General features: G+C 41.0%; 1 protein-coding gene across 6 annotated transcripts in view; it reads right to left on the reverse strand.

The window, feature by feature from the left end:
• Positions 1-15070: 15070 nt before the first annotated feature.
• LOC147618202 (protein BTR1-like) overlaps positions 15071-20967 on the reverse strand; it is a 48374-nt gene continuing 42477 nt past the window's right edge. For 2 of the 6 annotated variants that reach the window (XM_086774641.1, XM_086774640.1), the window contains exons 4-8: positions 16080-16273; positions 15862-15932; positions 15597-15755; positions 15443-15504; positions 15071-15359 (exon numbers count right to left, since the gene is read on the reverse strand). In XM_086774641.1, the coding sequence (XP_086630767.1) occupies positions 15260-15359; positions 15443-15504; positions 15597-15755; positions 15862-15932; positions 16080-16273 (586 nt within the window). In that variant the 3' untranslated portion in view covers positions 15071-15259. Of the gene's footprint in view, positions 15360-15442; positions 15505-15596; positions 15756-15861; positions 15981-16079; positions 16274-20967 lie in introns of all 6 variants that reach the window. The other 4 variants (XM_086774638.1, XM_086774637.1, XM_086774639.1 and 1 more) reach the window with 3 other exon arrangements.

Raw genomic sequence — 20967 nt, forward strand, 5'->3', positions numbered from 1 at the left:
CTCTATGATCCAAGTGTAGTCTTTTCCCCTGATTTGACTATGGGTTCGGTCAGATGGGTTCGGTCAGATGTGCTCAGTTAGTTAAGGCTTTTGGCAACGTTAGGGAAAAGTTATCTTGGTTGAATCGCCCGTGCTTTCCAGACAAAGGAAGTTTTTTCGAGTTCGGTTTTGGAAAAACCGATGGATTAGTCTCTTGTCCGAATATCCGTGGTGGGCGAGGCCCCGAGTGTGGGACCCTGCCCCACGCAAAAAGTGCTACTTCCGCTTCTAGCACCCCTGAAATTGTTGCACGGTGACAGGGATCTCACAGTTGGTATCAGAGCTATTTGGCTAATGAGGATCAATCGAGAAGCCAAATATGTCAAAAATTTATCAAGAAGTACTAAAAGGTTGTAATTGTGTGATAAAATTCATACAATTTGATATTCAAACTGAAATTCATAAATTGGTAATTGGGTCTTCAGATGGAAGTACCGCAATTGTATGGGATCCCTGATTGCTCTTTACTGGAAGTATATACGAGTAAATCTAAGACTTGAAATTATAAGCATTAATGCTATCTAGATGATGAATTCGAATGTGGTTGATATGATTTTTAAATTCTGGTTGTGAACTGATGAGTTGATTTGGATTCTGATTAAAAAACGATGATTCCTAAAATTTAGTTGAAATGTAATAAACTGAGCAAAACCACAATGAGGATGAATGGGACAAGTCCCTGTGATGATGTTCATAACTGGAATGACGTTAATGACTACAGCAAATCACACTGAGATTAGTGGATTGTGCTGGCAGATTACTACTATTAACTTTTGATCAGTGGATCAAGTTAAGGGATGATAAATTAAAAATCTGAAAATTTGAAATCCCCATGGAGGACTGTTCAGATAGAAAATTCGGTCTAATGGGCCATTATTGTGATAAGAAATTAAATGTTATGATCTGAGTGAATTGATATTCAATAATGAGTGTTATATAAGGGATCTTTATTCTAGGATTCTGTTTGGGTTCACCAAAATATAAGGAACCCATAATACGTTAGATCTTAAGAAAAAGAATTCTCCTCTAGTTTTGCGAGATAAGGACATCTCGCGTTTTTTAAGTGGGGTAGAATGTACGATTCCTCCCCAGCCTCTCAGGATGTCCAGTATCTTCCCCTGTAGTCAAATCCCTCTTCAAAAATATAAAAGATCTTGTTTCTACCAGTTTTGGTCTAGAGAGAGAAAATCTTCTAGAGAGTGATAATTCAGTTTTTAAATATTTTTGGATGGAAAAATATATCTTCTTATTAAAATAAGTTCCCCCGAAACAGAAGTTCAAAAAGATTTTCAGAAGGTGCATTCGAAATAAATTATAATCTGTTCAAAAGGCCTTATCCTAGGGGTCCAGATTTTCTGAAAATTTTAAATTAAGGTTTTGAGGGAGCAATCAGATTCATCCAAATGTGTGGAGGAGATAAAAGAAAGAAAGAAATAAAGTCCCCCCAAAAATGAGTAAATACTCACATAAGATGAAGAGTTGACTATGTACAAGGTTTATTAGTAAAAAACTATGAGTATTACTAAAAAATAAGATATTTTGGGTATAATGATTCCATTTTGACACATGTGTAAGGAAGGGGAGTCCCTTCAAGGTTGCGCCTACTTCACATGCTTGAATGAGTTTTAAACTAAAAAATAATGTGATATTTTTATCTCTCCTCTCTCTTGGATCAAACCGAATAAAAAAGGAACCAAACTAGGTCCAAATCTGGTGCAAATTCAACCAAACTGAATCTAAAAAATTCTAGAAATCGGTTGGTCTTGGTTAGAGCCTCCCTCTCCTATAAATAGAACCTCAGCCTTTTGTAAAAAAAACATGAGAATTATACTATGCTAGAATTATGCTGAAATAATGATAATTTTTACTATTCTCTAAAATTCTCTCCAAATTGAAGAAATTGGAGCTTCCCTCCTTCTTCAATCTCCATTAGTGGCTCCATGAGCATACCAAACCAATTGATTGGTTGGGGGCCTCTACCGTGATCAAAGAATCAAGCAATTTGTAAGGTAAAGTATGAATTTTGATCTTTTTCCATAATTTCTCAATGTTTCTCTCTTCTCAACCCCTTTCTCAAGCTTGAGAAGCTTAATTGGAACGGCTTTTTAATGCTATTGAAGTTAATTGATGAATGGTAGTAAGGAAATACCTAAATTCCCATTTATGCTTAATTTTAATGGTTTTTATGATTTTTGTCTTCTCTAAATTGAATACAATGTTATGCCTCATTGAAAAAAGGCATTTCTCTCTCTTCTTTAGTAAATCCAACCATTCTTTATCCTAGATAAATGATTAATGGATAAAATCAAGTTTTTCATAATGTTTCTCTTTGATAAGTAGAAAATGTTTACATTAGAATGATTTAGATACTCTTGGTGAACTTCCAATTAATTTTAGAGAATTAAAAATTGAAAAATGGTCAGCCATACAAAGGAGGTTATGGTAAAATTTTCTAAAATTGTGAAAAATAAGTTTTAATTTTTTTTAATTCAAAAAGAGTAATTCCCATCGTAGATGTATTCTTAAAGTGTTTATTTTCATCCTAGGTATAAGAAAATGCATACTAAAAATATTTTATTAAAAAAGTGTTACTTTATTTAGAATTAAATTCCATGCATAGAAGGAAGTATATTGAAATTGTTATTTTGATTATAAAAGTGTGATTTTTATCATAAATGATTTTTATGCATAAATAGATGCATAAAAGAAATTATTTTATATTAAAAGAGTGATTTTCATCATAAATGATTTGTATGCATAAACATATGCATAAAAGATATTTTTTTATATATTAAAAGTGTGATTTTCATCATAAATGAATTTTATGCATAAGAGAAATTATTTTATTCTAAAAGTGTAATTCCTACTAAATTGGATTTATGCATGGAAAGATGCATAACGAAATTATTTTAATCCAAAAGTGTTATTCTCATCAATTTTGATTTTATGCATAAATAGATGCATAAAGAATTTTATTTTGAATTCAAAAGAGTTATTTTCATCAATTTTGATTTTATGCATAGAAAGATGCATAAAGAATTTTATTTTTAATTCAAAAATTCTCATTAAAATAGAATTTATGCATAGTAAAATGCATAAAAGGATTATGAATTCGAATGTGGTTGATATGATTTTTAATTCTATTTGAGAACTGATGAATTGAATTGGATTCTGATTGAAAAATGATGATTTCTGAAATTTAGTTGAAATATAATAACCTGAGCGAAACCACAATGAGGATGAATGGGACGAGTCCCTGTGATGATATTCATAACTAGAATGATTAATGATTTCAGCAAATCACTATGAGATTAGTGGATTGTGCTGTCAAATTGCTACTGTTAACACTTGACACGGTAGATCAAGTTAAGGGATGATAAATTGAGAACTTACTTAACTGAAATTCCCGCGGAGAAATGTTCAGAAGGAAATTTTTCGATCTAATGGATCATTATCGTGTTAAAGATATGAATGAATAGCCGAGTTGTTATCATTTATTGTGATAACAACAAGCTAAGCATGTGTTTAGATGCACATATCCTTTACTATAGACATCCCTAGGAATGATTTGAATGATGAAACATGTTGTGCAAGTACACTCGGTTATGGGGATCCATGGGCTTTTGATGGTGAGGTTCCTATAACTTTACTAAAGGTTTTAACACCATTGCTCCTCTAGACCCATTTAGGATTTGATTCTTATGCCTTATGCATCCCGCGTAGGTGACTCAACTTGACATTTATGCTTGTTTCTCGAGCACAAGCAACTTGACTTGTGAAAAAAGGACTTGTGTGCTAATGTGCCAATGATGTGACCCCTAAGGAATTACACTTAGGCTTATTTTGGCCTTTTGCTAGCTAGCTCTTGACTCTTATACCTCACACTCGTTTTGTCTAATGGCGGCTTGACTTTTTGAACTCTTATACCTGGTGGCACTCCCCTATTGCTATGCTTTGAGCAATGGCATCTTTGACTTTGTTATCTAAGCTAAGGGTGTCTATATCATCTTGATGAGCTTGGCTTATGTCCAGGTTAAGAATGATAGTTCTTGGGCTTCTTGGCATTGGGACAGTCCTTACACTGTGGTTTTAATGGGTAGGGATGCTGGGATTTCGTGTAGAGCTAAAGAAGAGGGTAGTTCTTGGATTTTCTTTTGAAGGTGTTCCTGCTCTTCCACATTCCATATGTGTTCTATCTTAGCTTTCCCCTTATCTTGCCTTTTGGGCACCCATATGTGCTTTGGTGTGTCATGTCGATGCATGGTCCTTTAACATGATGATGATTTTGTTAACCTTTCTTTTGTCCCTCTAGGAATCCTTGGCACCTAGATTTGTCTTCTTCCTTGGTAATATCCCTGGGCTATCTTTGTGTAGTCACCCATTCGAGTGTGGCTGGATTATTATAAAACTTCTGGTTCCTTTTTGTCTTTGAAATCTATAGTAGCAGCTCATCCTCGACTTGGATTTGGATTCTAGGGATACTTTTCTTTGGAATCCATACATGCTTTGGGTTTTTGTTCTTGGGCCTTGATTGTTTGGTGGGAACAATAGTTGGCTTCCCTGGCTTCTTCATTGTTTAGATTTACTTGGGTTAGTTCCTTGGAAATTTTTTGGGGAATTGGAGGGAGCAGGGTTGGAAGTATTGGTTTTTGGTCTTTGGCTTCTCTTGCAACTCCTTGTTGGCCTTTGGCGAGGTTTGTCCTCCTTTGTTTGTTTTGTCGTTAATTAATGACTTTGAATTTATCAAAAAGTCATTTTCTATATTTTTTGATGTATGGTTGAGCCAACATGATGAATGTGATCACAAAATTCATGGTATACAATGTGCATTTGAATAAAGCATTCCTATAAGATTGTCCATAAATATAATATACTTTGAGTATTATAAGCCATCATTACTCTTGAACGTTAAGTGATACACCATGGACATTGCATCACATTAGAACTAAAGTTTACGATTTATCATTTTATTTAAGTACGCCAAAACTCCATTTATAAACATGATTCACCAACCTCGTATTCTTGCCTTCTATCATTCTGATATAATGTGTGCATCTTATTTATGGCCTAGAGGACAACGGTGATTCTCACTAGGAAGGAGTTGAATTGATTAAGGGTGCATGGAGTTTCACAATTATATTTGGTGCTTGAAAAAAAAATGTTTTCTTTAACCCTTAAAATGAAAGGCAATGCTTAGGCTTAACCAACATTTTCTTTTTCTAGGAAAGAGACTTCTATTAAGTATGAAAAAACATACAACAATCATAACTATAAGCCAGAATAGAATAGAATCACCCCAATATGTAAAGTGATTTTAACCACTGAAGATTATCTTAAGTTTGTTGACAAGAAACAAAGGTGAAATCTTGCACTGTTAGCCATCAAAAATCAAATGGAAAAGGACACATCGCTTGATAGAGGTTTGGTCTTGCATAATGGCTTAGATACTGTTAATGCAAAAGTATATAGATAAATGTATGAACCTTTGAGATTTGGAATAACACCAAATGAACTTTGAAGATTAGTAAATGAATTATTTACATGAGAAAAATACCCATATACCATGAAGGCATTTGACCATTGGATGTGCTATCATTAGGGCTGAGCAAGACTAATAAATTGTTGTGTGATAAAAGTCAAATTACTCTTGAACGTAAGTGCTACACCATGGACATTGCATCACATTGGAACTAAAGTTTATGATTTATCATTTTATTTAAGTACGCCAAAACTCCATTTATAAACATGATTCACCAACCTCGTATTCTTGCCTTCTATCATTCTGACATAATGTGTGCATCTTATTTATGGCCTGGAGGACAAAGGTGATTCTCGCTAGGAAGGAGTTGAATTGATGAAGGGTGCATGGAGTTTCGCAATTATATCCAGTGCTTGAAAAAAAATGTTTTCTTCAACCCTTAAAATTAAAGGCAATGCTTAGGCTTACCAAGATTTTTTTTTTCTAGGAAAGAGACTTCTAGTAAGTATGAAAAAACATACAACAATCATAGCTATAAGCGGGAATAGAATAGAATCACCCCAATATGTAAAGTGATTTCAACCACTGAGGATCATCATGATGCCATGAGAGACCTGTGGGACTAGAGTTAAAGAAAATGCCATGGTCCCACTCCCGCATAAATACAACAAACTTTTCCTGTGCAAAATGAGAGGACTCCTGAATACGAGCCCAAGTAGCCATGAGAGTATGGATAATATCACCCCATATACTAATGCATTGAGACCCAAAAATCTAAACACCCTCAATAGCCTCCGTGCATCTAGCTCTCCAGATCTACCATGTTGTAATACTGGCAATAATCTCCCAACTGGTGTCAATCCTCTGTCGGGGGGTGTATAATCAGAGTGAGGGACATCTTACAATAAACCATGCTGGGCAATACCTCTACGAATGAAAATAGAGGAGTCTTTATGTACCACTACCCTCGTAGAAAAGCTGCGGGCCAGACTCGGAGAGCCAAGCAACTGCCCCCAAGTCACATACATGGCGCGGCCACTCAATTTGCCCATAAGTTGGAATATAGAATTTGGGATGTTCCTGGATTCATCTAGGTATATAATTCAGCCGTATTAGTGGACATGCAGATTTCAGATTGTGAAGTTTTCGTCCGAGTTGTTGGCTAGTTGATATTGTGCTAATTCTTTCTATCTTTAGCGGTGCATTTGCCCTATCAACTACTTATTTGTTGTACTAATTCTTTCTATTTGCTACTTCCCTTAGTGATAGGCTTCATTATGGCTGAGTCTACCCTGCATCTCCGGAGGTTTGACAAAAACTCAGTATGAAGGCCTTTGTGTGAATATATGCTCTTATGTGTGTGTGTGTGTGTGTGTGTGTGTGTGTGTGGAGTGTGTGTGTGTGAGAGCATATCTTTATACAGAGTTCTACACCCACTATTGGGCACTGATAACGTTAGTGGGGATGTTGTAGTATCTAGTCCATACTATGCATAATGGAGTTGATAGTTATATAGTCTTCAAGGTTGACTACCATGAGTACATAACATGCACGTTCCTAAAAGGTGAATTTGGGCATGGTGTTGGATTCATCTAGGTATATATATGTATATAGAACCCCAAATATGATGTGCAGTGCTGCATCCCCATAAACAATGCTGCATAGTCTTAGAATCTGCCATACATCTCGGGCAGGTAGGTGCTACACTGAAAACTGATCTCCACTGATCGGTGGGGAGACCACCATGTAAAAATAACCAAAAGAAATGAGAGATCTAGCTCCTTCTCTATGAATGCGAAAGCCTATGCCAATATCTACGTTGTATCACTAGAGAGATATCATAGCTCTCCTAATGAGGCCTGAGAGTAGGAATCCTATGCATCTGTCGAGTGAGGAGAAGCCTAGCATTCCGAACCGTGAAACTGAAAAAGGGAAGGCTTTTCAAAGGATTGAAGGCATCAGTCCACTCCCACTCTCCTGGATCCCACTAAAGATATCTGACAGGACTGCCACCATATAGCCACAAACACCAAGAGCCCTGAGTCACTATTTGAGGAGAAGGATCAATGAACCAATGCTTTCCCGAACGACCAACAATCCTCATTGGACTAAGCCTAGTATCTAGGATGATTTCCTCCATGCTACATCTATCTCCCAACAGGCATGATAGAATAGACGATGCAATATGTAGCCTCCTAGCCTGGGAGAGCAATGACCTACTTAGGTATGTCTATCCTCGAAAAGACTCCCACCCATCCCACCCAACTTGGATGATAGTTCCCATGAAAGGTCTCAGAGACCCACTCATGCGGAATAGCTGCATCAATATGATCAATACGTATGTGAGAGCCCCTAAGATGCTGAATGGATGCAGCTCTCCGATCCATCGGAAGACTTTGAAAGGCCTTCTAAGCAAGACCTTGGAATGTACATCTCTCCTATCCTGACCACTGCATGTAACGAGATGCACCAAGTGGCCAACTGGTCTCATCCCTGATGAAGTCATTCCACATAATAGGTTGGCGCAGTCAGCCTCATCCAAAGACCTAGGAAGCCTTTTTCACAAAAATGGTCTCATGCTTCTCTATGCTCTAACAATGGCTGCAATAAGAGGGGAAGATGGTGTCTTGATATCAGCCTTTGTGAATAAAAACCATGTTGGGCAGCCAATCTATCCCAACACGAGGTGTACATCCAGAAATTTGAGACAAGAAAAAATCCTTCCAAGGCTTAGTGCCTAGTAGAAAACCTGTGACCACAAGTTTGTAGAGCAATGCCTTGCATTGAACATCCGGATCAATAATATTCAGCCCCCCCTCTCGTCTAGGCTAAATAATTGTGAGCCAAGCTACCCGGCACGAGTGTCTGTGGAGCCATCCAAACCTGACCAAAGAAAAGTGCATATCAATATATATATATATATATATATATATATATACCTAGATAAATCACATGCCCAAATTCACCTTTTAGGAGCATGCATGTTATATACTCATGGTAGTCAACCCACATGACTATATAACTATCAACTCCATTATGCATAGTATGGACTAGATACTATGACATCCCCACTAACGTCATCAGTGCCCAATAGTGGGTGTAGAACTCTGTATCAAGGTATGCTCTCACACATGTACTCCACACACACACACACACACACACACACATCAGAGCATATATTCACACAAAGCCCTTCGTACTGAGTTTCTGTCAATCTCCACAATTGACCAATGCACGCACGAGAGAAGCACCAACAAGAGGCAATAAACCAAGTCGAGGCAAGCAATACCTGATTAGCCACCAAAGCTCTGGAAGCTAAATCTAATCTCCTAGAGCTCCAATAAAGAAGCTTCTTCCGGATGCTTATAAGTACCGGAGCAAACTCCTGTGCATGAGAAATATCAACCCCAACCTGGCATCCCAAATATCTAGCAATGCATCCTCTACTGATCCAAGTAAACCCAAGCTCTGCACCCCAAGCAACTCTCGACGAGTCACTAATCCAAAAGCTGTGTCAATTAATGAGTGCCCTTGCTGCCAAACAAAACTCATCCAGTGCTACCCGGAAGGAACATAAGCGTATGTGTGAGGCCTCCAAGAACATGGCAATGTCATCAGCTAACTCAGAGTCAACCAGCTCCTCTTGACTACCAAGAGGTAACCTCAATTCAGAAATACCAGTAGTGGAGCGGAGGAAGATGCTCATGGCCTCTGCAACTATGATATATAATAATGGGACTAAAGGGCAAGAGATTTGAAACCGCTCTCCTCTATCACCGCAAGTGAGCACACTACTGTGGGCATCATGATACATGCATGAAACTTCCTTGATCCATCTCTGAGAGAAACCCATATGGCTAAGAGTACCCTCAAGGAAGTCCCAATCCACTCTATCATAGGCCTACTCAAAATCCAAGAGCAAAATGGCTAAGGATTGATTACTCTCGCTTTGGCCCATTCCACGGCCTCCCAAAACGAGAAAATGTTATCAAAGATGCTCCTTCCGTATAAGAATCCATTTTGAGAATCATGAATGACATCTAGCAAAATTGGTTGCAATCTAATGCTCACTGCCTTAGCAAGAATCTTATATGTAGTCCCAAACAAGATGACAGGTCTCCACTAGCCAGTCAATGTCTTATCCCCTCTTAGGAATAAGATAGATAAGTCCCTCAGTGAGAGAAGAAGGCATAGAACATGTGTCCCACATCTCCTGGAGAGCCGATGTGATCTCAGCCCCAATCTCATCCCAAAAAGTAATGAAAAAAATAGGGGAGAGGCCATCCTCCCTTGGGCACTTACCATGAGCTAAGGCATGAAGAGCATGACTGAACTCTTGCATAGAAAAAGGGGCATCCAGAACAGCACACATCTCCTTAGTAATCAAATGTGGCAATGCATTACAAACCTTCCTTTGTGACCTGTGTCTCAAGTAAGAGTGAGGCTCAGCACTAAGAAGTTGGCGATAGAAATCAGTGGCAATCTTTCTAACCATAAGAGGATCTCAATATTCGAATAGTGCCATGTGAATCATGCAACTGCTAGACACTATTTGTGGCATGAGATGGACCATGAGTAGCAAAGAAATGTTTGTTGCATCTTCCACCCATCTGGGTCCAAAAGGATTCTTGGGCGTGGTAACGGTACTCTGGACGTTGCTCAAGAGTGATGAAGCTCTGCCCTAACAGTACATAAAGAATTTGCAACCCATTGAGCATGAGGATGTTTCTTGTGCTCTTTCTGTAAGACAGCTAGTCTACGTCTAATAGCCCTTTCTAAATCCAAGGCCTCTTGCCTCTTAGAAATGGCACGTGATAAAAGTCACTAATATCATAGAGAGTAGAGGGTAAGCTTTGTGAGAGGTAGCGAGAAATCATGAGATCTCCAAATATCAAGCATTTGACGTGATAGCTCTGCATCTAAGAATAAATGTCAAGGATGCGTACATGGGGTGATGATCCATGGCGACTCGGATCTCTAATGCATAAAACCACTGGCAATGATTCGATTTAGAGATGCCTCCAGCAATAAAAGTATGCCCCTCTCTGTCAAGCACCCAATCATCCACATAAAATCGGTCTAACCGTGCATAGATACATCATGCACCCCTTCTCCTGTTAGACCATGAATAAAGAAGAGTGAATGGTCTCCTCGAAATGTCATGCTCATTGCCAACAATCCCTGCCACATGAATGGAGAGTATACCTCTCCCAAGATGCTCTCTCAAGAGGATGCACCAAACCCTCATGTCCACCTCTTTTATCCATTGGCATCTCAACCATGTTAAAATCACCACCAATAATCCAATGGTCAGCATCAGGCATCAACGTAGTGAGAGATTTCCAAAAGACAATCCTCTCACCTCTATGGTTAGGAGCATAGAGGTTGAGAATACCAATGCGTGTAGTGCCTTGCATAAGAAGGATCCACTGCGCTCTCGCAGGCAAAATGACACCATGTCCAATGATGCAAGGCAAGACCAAAGCTGAAACAAAGATACAGACCACCTTTGGTACCAATAGTTGGTGACCAAAAGGTGTCCTGAGAGAAGCTTGCATGATCTCCCACATTGACTAGCATCCAGTTTATACTCTTGCAAGAGCAATACATCCATAGGTCCACCTATGACTGCACAATGAAGCTTAATTTTGACAATTTGTTTCTGCCGACGCAGAAAAAATCCCCCAAGACCCTGAATGTTCCATGAGACAATCCTCATAAGGACTCAGAGTAGGAACGACCAGATCTTGTGGTCGACGAAGGACCCCCTTTAGAGACGGAGGTACGTCTCGCATGGGTAAGGAAGGGAAAATCTGACAATGAAAACCCTACCTGTCGCTCCCACTCCGGAGAAAAGCTAGGGTTGGTCCTCAAATTTGAAGAGGTACCATGACAGTGCGACTGTGCAACATCATCCTCAAGGGTGCAATCATCCTGTAACTGTAATGCAACATCCTCCTGTGAGGGGTTTAAATCTTGTGCCTGCAGTGCCTCATCCTCCAAAGAAGGATCAACATCCTATGAGGCAAGAGCTGCATGAGGGTTAGGGTGCTCCACTAGGGGTGCAGATAGAGGGGCAGATACGGGGTCCAAGGGTGTCTGCCATCTCTAATCACAACCCAACGATGTGTGGTTTGTTGGAGCATAGGGACAACTGAAGTCTGGGCAATTGCAAAAGGCATCTGATGGATAGGACCACGCCGCCTCCTAGCATGGCCTCTCAATCTAGGACAATCTCTAGCAATGTGGCCCTGTTCGACGGCAAATCCGACACTGGTCAAGTCTCCCTGCAATCTCCATCCTCTGGTGGAAATGAGAGCCGCCAAGTCCGATATGGTTGTCAGTAACAATCGATGGATCAAGAACAAGCACAAAGACCTGGGATACACCATCAAAAGTGGCGGTAATAGCCACGAAAGCTGAGGCGAGAGAGCCCGGAAGGGCCGGTAGCTCTAAAACCTCGCCAAAGGATGCCCTTATGGAAGCTAAGAGCTTCCAATAAGACCAAGGAAGAACAGGGGACCGCAGTGAGACTGGGGTAAGGTGTTGATTCTCTGCCATTGGATCAAAGCCCACTTGGTACTAAAAGAAGAAAATCTCCCTAGGACCAAGAGGGAAGGGGCTGCCAGCTGAAACCTAAGAAGTGGCTTTGGAGATGAAAGTCCACCTGGAAGAAGCCTCGACCAAGCAAACGAGTATCCTAGAAGTGCACAATCAACGCTGAAGGGAGAGTTGGTAGAAGCCATTCACGGGCCTGCGAATGAGAGGGGTGGGAGCCATAAACCCTCGCAAACAACAAGGGTAGTCTGGACCTCAATGTCAATGTCGTACTGAAGATAGGTGAGCTACTCTTGCGAAAAATTGATGATTCTCTAGGCGTGTGGGAGTGATTGTAACTATTTGGTCCTCCTAGCTCTATTTCACATGATGAAACCCATGCCTAGACACCAAACAAGTGGAAGAAGATAGGTTTGATAAAGAAAAAGCACCGTTCTTGGTCAAAAAGCAAGAAAAAGCAAAAAGTCAAGCAGGGTCAAGGGCACCATTGGAAAGAGGAGACTGAGCTGGACCAAAAAGCTAAAAGGCACTTTCTCAAAAAAAGAAGCTCTAAGGCCAAAAAGCAAGGCCTTAAAGCTAGAAAAGCAAAGCACCAAAAGTTGATATATTAATAAAAAGAGTAAAAGCAAAGGCAAAAAGGGCAAAGCAAAAGCATGAAGGCTTTTGGTAAAAAGCAAGGCTTCCCCAAGGTATAAAAGAACCCCTCATGTAGTAGTAGGGATCAACAAGATCATTGAGGCGTGAGTTCTCCATCTTGGACAAGGCATGGACTATTTACCAAGGCCTGGAGACTATGGCGATAAGCTCTTGTTGTTGCACGGCCACCTGCCACCCGATCCTTGCTGACAGAGCTGCCTATCTATGCCATCTACGACTGGCTGCCTGAACTGTTTATTGTGCCACCTGCAAGAGCTCCTGCTTGCGCCACCTCAAGCCACCGTTTGCTTGCTGCTGCCTGTTGTGCGCAAACCGCCACTTACCCCTAAGCATTGCTGCAGCCAGCCACCTGTGCGCCAGTGCTGCTGTCTCCTGAAATCAGCACCATCGCTTGCCGTCACCTGGCTATGCTACTGCAGCCACCTACGCCACCAGTTTTCAGCCTATGTCAGCTACCTGCGCTGCTTGTAACAGTGCTGCTGCACCTGTTTGCCGCCTTCCACAACCTTCTGGCTGCCACCAACTAGCATGCCAAGCATCGTTTGCCAGAACTACCGCCATCAGTTACTTGTACCGAACAGCCTTGTGGACCGGCCGAGATTCAAATGCCGTTGTGTGTTCCTTTTGGGCTGTTTCTTTTACAGTTTAAGGCAACAAACTTTCAGCTGATCCCCATAAGCTTCATCATCCTTACTTATCTCCGGGATATGGACTTGGAATTGGAACTTGGACATGAAAGCTTGAACTTGGACTTGAAGCTTGGGCATGAACGTGGAACTTGGACATGAATATGGAATTTGTACTTGGATCCAGACTTGGATTTGGATTTGGACTTGGATCTGGATTTGGACTTGGATCCAGACTTGGATTTGGATCTAAACTTGGATTTGGAATTGGATCTGGATTTGGACTTGGATTTGTTTCTGGACTTGGATATGGATTTGGACTTGAACTTGGATTTGGATATTGGATTTGGTACTAGCCCGTGGAGAGATACTTGTGGGTCATCCCCGTGGTGTGCTCGGCATCAGAGATCTCGTGCCTCGACATCCACATCGACTTGGATATCCTACATCAGCATATCTGTTTGTCTTGTATTCATTGATTGTATTGATCCTGGCCAGCGTGCCCGTGGATTGTTCCCAAATAAATTCCTGAAAGGGGGGCGGGGCCTGTTCCCCGCTCAATGTGGTGTACTGTGCAAGATTCCCGTTCCCTTTTCTTTCTCCTCTCTCTCTCCCTCTCTTTATATCTTTATCTCTTGGACACGTGGTTGAGTCTGTCACTGCACACCCCACTGGGCGTACAGTGACGAAAGATTGGCAGTGGGCAGAAGCCATAGAGCCAATCGACAATGGGCGGCCGACTCGAATCCAAATAAAAAATGCTGCTGAAGGAAAGAAGTGGCGGCGGGAGGAAGAGGCGGGTGAGAGCAAGGAAGAGGAAGTGGCGGGGGGGGGGGGGGGGCGCAGAAGGTGGGGGGAAAAGCAGGAGCAGCTGGGGCAGAGGCGGAAGGGCAGGTTGGAGCAGAAGGGACAGAGACGGGGGCAAGCAAGGAGGTGACAGTGGGTAAGCGGGAGCAGCTGGGGCAGAGCCGCAGAGGCGGAAGGGCAGGCAGGAGCAGAAGGGACAGAGGCGAGGGCAAGGAAGGAGGCGACAGAGGTTCAGCAGCGCGAGCTCCCGATCCTCTCTCTCAGATTTTTGGAAGAGGCTCTAGGACAGTTTCGGCTTAACCAAGATTTAGACTTGAAAACCACTAGAAATTTTACAAATGCCGAAATTTATAACTAAAATGTACGAATTCCAACCAGGATTTCTAAATTTCAGCTGGGAAAATTACCCTACAAACCAGGTTATGTGAGTAGTAATTGCATCCTATTGTGGTGAGAGTAGCCCTTCACCTTTCTCACAATTACACGTGGTTTTTCCCTATCACAATAGCTTTTATACTTTGATGTAATCGTGGGGGGGGCGGCAGGGGGACAACAACAACAGCGATGTCTAAATAGGTCTCTGTTTCCCACATTCGCTTCGTTTAAGGTATAAACTCTTTGTACTGTGAAGCTTATTGAATCAGTGATGTGCCATGTTGCTACCAGGAGCTCATTCGTGAATAATGTATTAGTCCATGGCTCCACAAAGACTCCCACCAAGGGCATAAAACACACACCTCTGTTTAGATACTTGATGGCACTGATTTAGTTAGTCATTTCCAAATGTGGTGCCCCAAACATCTCTCTCACATCTCAACATATGTTCTCTAGTAACACACCAAAAATATAAATGATTAAATAAATTCCTTATCACTCTTGTAAATATAGTAAAAAAAGAAGCATCTCAAAATAATGGATTATTTTGACTACCCAGCAAGACACAACCTGTTATAGTCTTTGACCAAAAAGACTTAACGACTCTTGGAGCCACAACACAGAAAGATGCCTCCTTTCTTTTCAGTTTCAAAATTAAGAGGAAAAACCTTTTCCTGGTGTTACGAGTCCATGAGTTTTAAAAGCCAAAAAGTCTATATCACCTCTCAGAATCAGGAGTTACACTTTGATTAACTCTCTCAGTCACCGACTGCTGAGCCATACGAACACCCTCAGCAGTTCCAGTAATAATCACTTTGCTGCAGACAAAAAGCATATGCATGAGTTAACATCAGAGTAAACAGCGTCAAAGCTAAATGCACAAAACCAGTAGACATTGTACCGATTAGTTGTGCCAGGCATATAATCACCCCGATCGGAAATTTTGATCCGTACACCACTGCTCTGCAGATTGTGAGACAAAAACATCAGCAGTTATTTGACTGCAGTATAATAACTAAAAGTGGGATGATTTCCCAATACAAATAGGGACACACCTGCTGAATATCTGTGATAATTTTTCCTCCCCTCCCTACAATAGCACCTACATGCTCATCTGGAATGGCTAAAGTTACAGAGGTGGTCACCGGGCCTCCTGGAATAACAGGTACTGCAACAGGTGGGGTTTGTACAGAGACCAAAGGTGGTATCAGACCCTGTCAGCAAAAATGAAGTGGCTTATTCATGCAGAAAAAATGAGAAGCCTTGAATTATCCACATTGTCAAGAAACATTAAAACTTATAACTGGTGTAAGAGCCCACCTTCATGCGATAATTACCATTCATACCATTACGCAAAAATGGTGCCCCTACATAACCCATTGATGGGAATGCTGCAGTAGCAACATGTCCTCGCAAGCCCACTAAATTAGATGCTGCACCTGGATCCAAAACATACTTAAATAAAAAGTAAAACACCACCAAGTTTATGAATAAAGAAAGGAGGACCACAGATAATTTGACAAACATGGATGTCTTACCTGTATATGAAAGTGAAGCTGAAGCATATTGATTGTAATTTGGATCTTCAGCAAGCTTTGAGACTACAAGTGCAACAGCACGAAGTTGCTGATCCAAATTTCCTATTATTGTGATAACACGGTCATTCACACCCGGAATACTCTGCTCCAAAGGAGAAAGCTTTATGCTTGCATTTGATTCTTCCACAAAAGACCTGCACCATAGAAATACGTATAGGATTTTGTGAAAACACAAACCTGCATTTAAGTTGATCTCACAGTTCACTCTAGAATCTTCACAATCAATGGTGTTCCTGTGAGTAGTCTCAGTGCTCACATTTTTTCCCCAATGGAGTGAAATGAAAATCTATGGCATTGTAAATCTTTTCAATCTAAAATGCTTATACGTGCAGTTAAAGGATGTCTTAGACATTATACAATCACTGGCTCCTTACTTCACCTCTTCCTCAATCTAGTATAAAAGAACCCACTGGCCCTCATTAAGTTCCATGTCTTGTACCTTCCAATAGTGTGAAGTGGACACGCCTCTACCATTTAGCGACTTTATAGAGCAAGTTCATGGCAGAGTTCTAGATAACCTTGGGGCTTTTGAGCCATTTCTTTGTATTTTGTCCAGATGCCCAATCAGCAGCCAAGTGTAGACATGTTTATTATTATCAGACACTTTCTATTGTAATTTTAGGGTTGGAATCCAACCAACCCTAAAGGCCAACCAACCAGCCCATATAATACACAATAAATAGAGGGGCTGAGAGTCAGACAGAGGGCAGCCAGTAGACTTAAGGGCTCCCCGACATGTTGTGAACACAGGCATCTCGTCCACATCATCATCAGGAAAGAGGACCATTTGAGAGTTTTGCTTTTCCATTCATTGTAATTTATTTTCATATCAATACAAAGTAGATTAGGTCGTTTATGTCTGTCAAGAATCTTTGCGTTAATAGGTGATTAATTGCGCTAAACCCATTTTAAGTCTTCCGCTATTAATTGCATGTTACACAATTTTCAGAGCATCAAAACGTCATGCTCAGTAAGGGTTCGCGTTTCTGCTATTGTAGCCAGTTTTATCAGGTCATATCAGAGTTTCTAGATCATTCCTAGGGTTATCAAGGCCAAGCAAAGTCAAGCCATCTTTTGAAGAAAATCGCCCATCATTAGGCAGTCCCAAGAGCTGAAAGCAGGTCTTCTTCACGCTGAAGTAAAACGCAAGTAGGGTGGCCACCTCTCCATCAAACGCATCAGGTTTGGGCACCTATTTGGGGTGCACAAGGGCGGCCAGGTTTGAGGGGACAAACAGGGTTTTCAAGGCAGAGGACGTAAGTTAACGCATTTCCCAATGGCGGCCAAATAAGCCAATGTGGAACCTCTATAGTGGATCCTTGTTACTAGGATGACATAATCCCTATGAGGTACCTTGCTTGCCAATCCAATTCCATCCTAACTCAAAGGTTGGAATTGGATATACTGAAATGTAAGGAGTCCCACCAAGGACAACCCTAGCACCAATTCACTACACGGTTCAGACCTCACGCCAAGCTATCTCTGCCTGTGCTTGTCGGCAGCCAATAGCTGACTCTGTGCTACAAAGCTGTTAGTGCCTCTCAATGCTCATTCGCACTTCACTTCAAGTTGAAACCCATGCCCGAACACCAGACACGTGGAAGAAAACATGGGGATAGGTTAGACAGGTGGAAGAAAACATGGGTCCATAAGGTTTAATTAAGAAAAAGCACCATTCTTGTTCAAAAAGCAAGAAAAAGCAAAAAGTCAAACACGATTGACCATGAGCCAAGGGCACCATTGGAAAGAGGGGTCTGAACCAGACCAAAAAGCTAAAAGACGCTTTCTCAAAAAGCAGCTCTAAGGCCAAAAAGCAAGGCCTTAAAGCTAGAAAAGCAAAGCACCAAAAGATGAGTAATATTTTATTAATAAAAGTAAAAAGAGCAAAAGCAAAGGCAAAAAGAGAAGAGCAAAGCATAAAAAGGCAAAGCAAAAGCATGAAGGCTTTTTGGCAAAAAGCAGGGTCTCTTACAAGTATAAAAAGGATTGGACTTCTCTTGTAGTACCATGAACAAGATCATTGAAGATTGAAGGAGATCGTGGAGTGTGTGTGGACATCATTATGATCATGGAGAGCTTCTTCGCCATCAACACCTTCTCCAACTTGCTTTTCAGATGTACGGTTAGCCTTAGACTTGTATGGACATATGCATGAGTGATACGGACAAATGTACGGACATGTACGGCTAGATATTTCAAAAATCCTAAAATTGCTCCAGAAACCCTAAAAACTACTTTTTGGATGTTTTTATCGCCCAAAAACCATTAAAACGGGTTTTATACCAATTTTCTTGCCAAAAAGAGCTTTTTCATGGTTTTCTTCATCGAGAGTTGTGGAGATTAGAACTTGGACTACTTGAACTTGGACATGGCACTTGGACATGGACATGGAATTTGGACTAGGATCTGGACTTGGATTTGGACTCGGACTTGGACTTGGACTTGGACTTGGATTTGGATTCATTGGATTCAGATTTGGATATTAGATTCGGTATTAGCCCCGTGAGAGATAATTGGGTCATCCTCGTGGTGTGCTTGGCATCAGAGATCGTGTGCCTCGATATCGACATCGACTTGGATTTCCTACATTCGCATATTTGTTTGTATTCATTGATTGTATTGATCCTGGCCAGTGTGCCCGTGGATTGTTCTTGAATAAATTCCTGAAAGGGGACAGAGCCTGTTCCCCGCTCAATGTGGTGTACTGTGCAAGATCCCCATTCCCTTTTCTCTCTCTCCTCTCTCTCTTTATATTTTTATCTCTTGGACACATGGTTTGAGTCTGTCACTGCATTTATTTTATCTAACACGTGTGATAGACCATGAAGATGTACCATTAAGAACAAGGACCTTGGGAAAAGAAAAGGCATTGAGATGTTGCCAGATGAGCAGATGACACTAAAGATATGGGAAAAAAATAGATGCACAAGCTCACCGTATGGGGCTAGTACCTTGAAACATATGGATATACTTGATGTACCTTCAAACATATGGAAGTACTTCATGTACTTGGAACATATGGATATACATGGAACATATGGATGTGTTTGGAACACTTGCAGTCCGCAATTGAGGACAACTATGATGTAAGAGGGAGGGAATGTAACTATTTGGCCCTCCTAACTCTATTTCACATGATGAAACCCATGCCCGGACACCAGACAGGTGGAAGAAGACATGGGGACAGGGTCCATAAGGTTTGATTAAGAAAAAGCACCATTCTTGGTCAAAAAGCAAGAAAAAGCAAAAAGTCAAATAGGATTGACCGTGAGCCAAGGACACCATTGGAAATAAGGGACTAAACCAGACCAAAAAGCTAAAAGGCACTTTCTCAAAAAGCAGCTCTAAGGCCAAAAAGCAAAGCCTTAAAGCTAGAAAAGCAAAGCACCAAAAGATGAGTAATATTTTATCAATAAAAGTAAAAAGAGCAAAAGCAAAGGCAAAAAGAGAAAAGCAAAGCATAAAAAGGCAAAGCAAAAGCATGAAGGCTTTTTGGCAAAAAGCAAGGTCTCTTACAAGTATAAAAAGGATTGGACTTCTCTTGTAGTACCAGGAACAAGATCATCGAAGATTGAAGGAGATCGTGGAGTGTGTGTGGACATCATTATGATCATGGAGAGCTTCTTCTTCGCCATCAACACCTTCTCCAACTTGCTTTTCAAATATACGGTTAGTCCTAGACTTGTATGGGCATATGCATGAGCGATACGGGCGCATGTACGGAGCTGTACGGCCAGAAATTTCAGACACCCTAAAAATTTCAAAAACCCTAAAATTGCTCCAATAACCCTAAAAACTGCTTTTTGGATGTTTTTATTGCCCAAAAACCATTAAAACAAGTTTTATATTAGTTTTCTTGCCAGAAAGAGCTTTTTCATGGTTTTCTTCATCGAGAGTTGTGGAGATTAGAACTTGGACTACTTGAACTTGGACATAGAGCTTGGACATGGAACTTGGACATGGACATGGAATTTGGACTAGGATCTAGACTTGGATTTGGACTCGGATCTGGATTTGGACTTGAACTTGGACTTGGACTTGGACCTGGATTTGGATTTGGATTCATTGGATTCGGATTTGGATATCAGATTTGGTATTAGCCTGGTGAGAGATAATTGTGGGTCATCCTTGTGGTGTACTCGACATTAGAGATCTTGGGCCTCGATATTGACATCGACTTGGATTTCCTACATCGGCATATTTGTTTGTTTTGTATTCATTGATTGTATTGCTCCTGGCCAGCGTGCCCGTGGATTGTTCTTGAATAAATTCCTGAAAGGGAGCGGGGCCTGTTCCCTGCTCAATGCGGTGTATTGTGCACGATCCCCATTCCCTTTTCTCTCTTCCCTCTCTCTGTTTATATTTTTATCTCTTGGACATGTGGTTTGAGTCTGTCACTGCACGCCCCGCTGGGCTTACAGTAGGGCTTCAACCAAGAAACATGGAAAACATTGTGCTAGTCCAACTATCTAGAAGCTTAAGCTTCATGGAGACATCATTGATCTTTTTAATGATAGGAAAGGGTCCGAAGCTTCAAAAGGAGTGTTTGGGACAATGTTTGCCCACTTGCTTCAATCTCTGCTTCATTATCTAGAGATATACCCAATCCCCTTCTTTATAGTTGGCATCTCGTCTTGACTTGTTGGCTTGCTTGGTGTATGCTTCTTGAGCTTTGGCAAGGCGCTACTTGATAGACTCAATGATCTTTGAAGTTTCGGTAATCTTATTGGCCTCCAGGGACAGTGATACCATTCTCGTAAGAAGTGACGAGAAACAGCCAAATGCTGTCTCATACAGAGTTTGATTGATGCTAGATGAATGAGTGTCA

The sequence above is a fragment of the Cibotium barometz genome, chromosome 35, assembly GCF_041138505.1.
Source record: "Cibotium barometz isolate CiBa-2024 chromosome 35, ASM4113850v1, whole genome shotgun sequence".
NCBI lineage: Eukaryota > Viridiplantae > Streptophyta > Polypodiopsida > Cyatheales > Cibotiaceae > Cibotium > Cibotium barometz.